This window comes from Austrofundulus limnaeus, unplaced genomic scaffold, assembly GCF_001266775.1.
Source record: "Austrofundulus limnaeus strain Quisiro unplaced genomic scaffold, Austrofundulus_limnaeus-1.0 Scaffold240, whole genome shotgun sequence".
In the NCBI taxonomy this organism is placed as follows: domain Eukaryota; kingdom Metazoa; phylum Chordata; class Actinopteri; order Cyprinodontiformes; family Rivulidae; genus Austrofundulus; species Austrofundulus limnaeus.
The window spans coordinates 77,541-83,422 of record NW_013952642.1 but is presented as its reverse complement, the minus strand read 5'-3'; the positions used below and the strand labels follow the sequence as shown (position 1 = coordinate 83,422).

Sequence of the window (5,882 nt, the reverse complement as noted above, 5' to 3'; positions counted from 1 at the left end):
GTTATATTCTCATAAAAACATGCCCAAAGCCTTGCTCTGACTCATTCGTGCATGTCTGAGAAATCCTGCAGCGTTTTTAGGAAGCCATGCTGAGGAGCAAAACGACAGGTGGGGACCAGAGACGCCTTTTGGGACCAGAAACGCCCCTGGGACGTGTCTTTAGGCTAAGCTTCCTCAGGGCAGGGCAACCCCCCCCCCACACACACACACACAAACACCAAAATGGGACCAGACAGAAGCGGAAGGAGGTTCTTAAAGAGACAGAGGCCAATTTCAAGGCGTTTAGAAGAGGAAGTGATGAGACGATACATTTATTTTCTATTTAAACATAAAAACAGCATTTTAATAACAGCTAAAGGTGACATAGATACTTTATTATGGTATAGTATTTAAATATATGCCTGACAAACACATAATATTGGCCCTTTAAACAATTGTCTTTACTTTTTTAGCATGTCATATCACATATTTTACTACAATTAAACCCTATTCTGACGGGATTAGTTTAGCAACCCCATGCTATTTGTAATAATTGTCTGTATTGCTAATCCCGTGCGAACAATTTGTAAAGTAAAAATTCTTTACTATATTTTGCTGAACTCTGAGGTCGTGTGAAAATACCAATCCAATGTGAATATGCATCTCTGTGATTTGGACAGGAATGGGCTGAATCTGAYATGTAATTTGGGTTTTTAACGTGCGGCGTCAAAAAGAAAAGAGAAGGAGCAAAATCAGATGCTAATGGTGGCTCACATCGTGCATTGCACTGTGCAGTAAGATGTATATTTTTTTCAGTTTGTAGCCTTCTGACTGGAGCCGTGGCCATTGAGCAGTGTTAAGCCTCGGCTTTGGGTACTCACGCACGCACCCTTGCTAGCAGTGTAGGCGTTTATACTTGTTGTGGTATTCTCTGAAAGKAAATGTGGAAGTACACTTTATAGCTTGTGAAATGTTGCAAATAGGAGAGCAAAAGCTTGACGAACAAACTGTTAGAAGGGTGCGCAGCCTTGATGGACCACTTTTGGCGCTCACGCTACACGACAGCTATAAACCAGGTAATATCATAACCAGGAAATGTCTGTAAATTTCAGCAAAATCTCAGGTTTTGGTTATCCCATGCGAATGTGCCACCTAAAAAAACAGACATTGGGGAGTAATTTATTTATTCCACGGGGTCCGCAGAGAATGCTTATCCCGTGTGATTGTATGAATGCTCCTGTTTTCTAACAGCCTGAGCAGGACTTTAAAGGACTTCACTGTTATTTATTTGGGTTGCACTGGGTTACATGTGTGTGTGTGCGTGGGGTCGGGGGGGGGTGCATGGTTCTCTGTGCCCCCCCACCCCTGCTGTGGCCCTTGCTGTTCTGCCTCTGCTGCAGCTGCCAAACATGTATTAATGAAGTAATTTCTGGAGGATAGCATAATCCAAAGACCTTCCGAGATGAAGTCTTCTTACCGCTGCTTTTTTTTGTCTCCATTTCCTCGTTTCGACTCTTAATCCTCCCTGCTGCTGCTGCTGCACTGCTGGTGAAACCAGGTGATCAAGCACCGGCTACAGCGTCTGCTCAGACCACAGAAAGAAGAGAAGAAGAACAAGCCTTCGCCGCCGACCACAACAGTTGCAACAGTGGGTCTGGAAGAAATGAAAGTGAAGGTACCGGATAAATGCTGAAACAAATTCTTCTCTCCCCGTGTTCATGCTGAGTACAGCTTCCCCTGCAGCACTTTAACTGTATTAGAAAAACAACAAAGAAACAAGTTAGGGAGAGGCAAGTTATTATTTTCTCCGCTCCTTTAAGAACGAGCAGTTTAATGTTCCTAATTAATCTTAAGCACTTTGCAAAGCACAACCTCCCCTGGAGCTCAGATTTATTATTGCACAACTTAATTGTGAAGTTGCTTGTTTCTGAACAAAAGACTTTTTATTTTGCATCTCGCCAGAAGTGAGTCAAAATCTGCTCGGCACAAAGCGACTGTGACAGATGGTGGGAGATTTGGCTCAACTGTTGAAGCTACCAGAGGTTTTCAAAGTGGAAGGCGGGCCTTCGGTGCCAGGGGAGGCTCTGTGAATGGAAGTGATGACATTTTACATTAACTTGAAAGTTTTATAAAGCACATCATGTGGAACAGCATAACTTTGGAAAATGTGGAAAAAAAAACGTTTACTTCAAAAGACAGAGATTTGTACAGAAGATTATTAGTTTATTAAAGAGGAGTGGAGCCACAGAAGTATTTTTTCCTGAGCTCTGACTTAAATCCTAGAATTCTGAGAAAAATGAGAGTTCTGAATTTTTCTCAGAATTTTGAGATTAAAGTCAAAATTCCAAGAGAAAAAAAGTTTAAATCCTGAAATTAGTTTATTAAAGAGGAGTGGAGCCACAGAAGTATTTTTTCCTGAGCTCTGACTTAAATCCTAGAATTCTGAGAAAAATGAGAGTTCAGAATTTTTCTCAGAATTTTGAGATTAAAGTCAAAATTCCAAGAGAAAAAAAAGTTTAAATCCTGAAATTTGTATTTGTAAAATAGTGTTTCATTTTGTTTTCTTTTTCTTGCAATGCAAATTTACCTAAATAAATCTAAATCTGAAATCTGAAATTAAAGTCAGAATTCTGAAAAATTTGTCTGAACTCTGGAAAACTTCGAAAAAAGGTTAGGGTCACTGAAAGAAAAAACAAACAAAAAAACAATGATTCTGAATTTAAACTCAGAATTCTGACGTTTTTGACCCAGATATCTGAGAAAAAAGTCAGAATTCTGACTACAAGAAAGAGTAACTCAATGTCTTAGGACATTTTTCTTTATGTRGGAAGTAGGGGTGCAGAGGCYGCTGCAGCGCTYCCTGATGTTCACATGCATATCCAAATACATGCGTGAAAAATAAATAAAAAGTAATAATAAAAAATACTTTTATTTTAGTACTGCACCTATTTAAATTCCAATATTCTGGAATATAAACCACTGTTCTGCTGTCCATGTGTCTAACTTATTAAAACCCWCAAAACAGTCAGCAGATTAGATCAATAATTCAATTTTTCAATAAAATGTTATTGTATGTGCATTTTTAAATGCATTTGACATAAGATGTTTTTGAAACGAGGAAAAAAGCATTTCTAAAATGCTCATTTAAAGTTTTTAATGTGCAAAAATGAACATTTTATGGGAGCTGTTTTAGTTTTTGGATCTATTTATTTGTTTTCTGTAATTGTTGCTTTCTGAAGCGGCACAGCGATGCAGCGGTTTGTGAAAATCACAGGATCTCCTCCCACGTTTGGAGACTTATGTGGAGTTTACATCTTGTCCCTGTGCACGTTTAATCCAGGTATAATGTTTTCCTCCTAAAGGCCAAAAACAACATTCACCTTAGATAAACTGGTGATTCTAAATCACCTATAGGTGGGAGTGAGAGTCTGAATGGTTGTTTAGACTTTAAAACCATAGTTAAAGAAAACACACCTTATGTTATACATTTAATGTTAAAGCTGTTTTTAACTCACTAATGGACAGTGTTGTTTGCTTGGTTTATATTTAACAGTTCCTCAACAAATAAGAATCCAATCTGTATTAGAGAAGAACAACCTTTATTTTGAAACCCACCATTTCCTGGTGACCTGGATACTTTCAGCAGCAACTGGGCCCATATTTATGACTATAAAAATATGATTGTTCAGTTGAAAACAAAAACAGTGACAAMTTGAACAGTTTGTGTAAAAGTATGGAGGACCAAATTTGACATAATTCAAAATAAAAACAGAAGTATATAAAATAAAATGCAGCAATTAAGTTTAAAAAGGAAATCTTTAGCTCATGTTTTATAATTTAATCGATATAATTTACATTTTATTGTTTTAATATATAGTTTTTCCTTTTACTTGTAGGTGCATTTGTGTCTTTTAAATTATTATATTCATTTATTTCTAATATTTTTCCCATAAGTCTTTTTATTTACTTGTGCTGCTTATACTTTTTACATTTTATATTCTCTAGCTCCTTTATTCACTTTACCTTATGCATTTCTGCCTTATTATGCAAATAAGGAGGGCCTTCTTGGGTCAGCTCCTCTCCTATTGGTCAAAAAACAGGAAGCAGCAGGACTCTTGTGCAGATCTACAGTACATGCTTGTGCTGCCTCAGTTTAGCTTTAGTTAAAAACAAAAGCAAGGAGGAAACCACTTATTTTTATTTACATACTTCTGCTTTTATTTCTAATTATGTCAGTTTCGATCCTCCATACCAAAGTGTCTGATCACTTTGCACACCATGTTGCAGTTTTAAAGTCGTGGTTTTGGTAGAGCAGACCCTGGGGTCCAAACCGCAAATTTAGGAACCACCAACATGATAAAAACTTGTTCAACAACAGTTGTCCTGACAGTGTTTTCGGTGGCATTAGTATCGATTTACTGCACTTTCTTCCGCCTTAATGTTGAATTCTGTTTACCTTCAACAGGAGCCCAACGACACGACACGGACTCACCCAGAGGGGGCGTACGCCAACACAATCCTCCCCAACCACCACCACCCTCACCCCCACCCCCACCCCCATCCCCACCACCACCGTGCCGGACGTCACGGCGTGTTCGAGGACTTCGCTTGCTAGAGCAAACCTCTGTTTCCGGTCCTGGTGACAACAAAAGATCTTGTCTGGAACTTCTTCTGTGTCGAGACCAATAACGGACCCTTCTCTGCATCTCCGTCATTTCTTTGCTGTCACCAGAGAAAAGCTACGGCCAAAGTCAAAACACCAAACTTGTGCTGCTAACAAACCACTTGTACGTACAGTCTGTAGGCACAAATCGGACACGGCTTCTTCGGTTTTTCCTTTTTTTTTTCTTTCTTTTTTTCGCTCTGAATGGGCCTCTGCTCAACTCCGTCCTGCTTCACTTCGATTCCAGACAYTTTGTGATTACAGGACCAATTTGGTTTTTTTGTTTGTTTTGGGATACATGATCACCACAAAAGGAACAAGAGCAGAACTGCATGTCACCTCGATCCAGTTTGTTCTCTGAGAGGGACAAAAAAATAGGGTTTATTTATTCAGTTCTGATTCTGTTTCTGTATGTGTTGCTCCTCTCGTTCTTCATCGAGCTGTACCGTATCAAATCAGTACACATGATAAATTATGTAATTATTTAAAGAGATACTATTACCTATATGTTCAGTAACGTATACGAGACAGCAGTAATTCAGTAAGCAAATCTTCTTCGTGTGAAACCTTTTGGAAGCGTGAGGGAAGTCATTGAGGGTGGTAAACAGGACCTCAGCCTTGAAGCACGAGTAGCATCTTTCCACACGATACATTCTGTCTGGTTTGTGGTTAAGGTGTTAGAGAGTAGCAGTGTACTTGTACATAACAAAAAAAAATTCCTAAAGGTCTGTTTTAATGGTTGTTGTTTATATTTATTTAATATATACTTATGTAATATCGATTTGAGTTATTTATACATTTTAGACCAGATTTTTTATAAGAAAATAGCAATCACGATTGTAGCAATTGCTGTACTTTCACTCTGCGGGTAAGACAGACTGCCGGACATTAGCACACATGACTTCTCTACGCTGTTTCCTTTCCTACGCCCTGATTTTTACAAGGCCACACACACAAACTGCTGCGTACGGATGAGAATTACAATGTTTTCGGTTAAATTATTCTTCTAGTTCTCCATATTTCTGCCCTCCGCTCACGCTTTGGTTTGATTGGGAAACTTTCAGCTGACATAAGCAATAAAAGAGAGATTTCTTTCCCTTTTTTTTTTTTATTTGCCAAGTCGTCTCCTTCAAATGTGGCCCAGAAGCCCTTGCAAAAGCACAGCAACTATTTACAGGGTGAACTTGGCATCGGTGTGTGTGTGTGTGTGTGTGTGTGTGTGTGTGTGTGTGTGTGTGTG

At 38.8% G+C, this 5,882-nt stretch overlaps 1 protein-coding gene and 1 long non-coding RNA gene across 2 annotated transcripts in view; one reads left to right on the top strand and one right to left on the bottom strand.

Moving 5' to 3' along the window:
• The window catches only part of LOC106525761 (uncharacterized), a 5,452-nt gene extending 3,822 nt beyond the window's left edge, over positions 1-1,630 (bottom strand). The window contains exon 1 of the long non-coding RNA XR_001311166.1: positions 1,457-1,630. This is a non-coding gene — a long non-coding RNA (uncharacterized LOC106525761). The remainder of the gene's footprint in view (positions 1-1,456) is intronic.
• The window catches only part of asic4a (acid-sensing (proton-gated) ion channel family member 4a), a 123,543-nt gene extending 117,804 nt beyond the window's left edge, over positions 1-5,739 (top strand). The window contains exons 9-10 of the mRNA XM_014020091.1: positions 1,538-1,654; positions 4,445-5,739. Coding sequence (XP_013875545.1) covers positions 1,538-1,654; positions 4,445-4,594 — 267 coding nt within the window. The 3' untranslated portion in view covers positions 4,595-5,739. The remainder of the gene's footprint in view (positions 1-1,537; positions 1,655-4,444) is intronic.
• Positions 5,740-5,882: the final 143 nt, after the last annotated feature.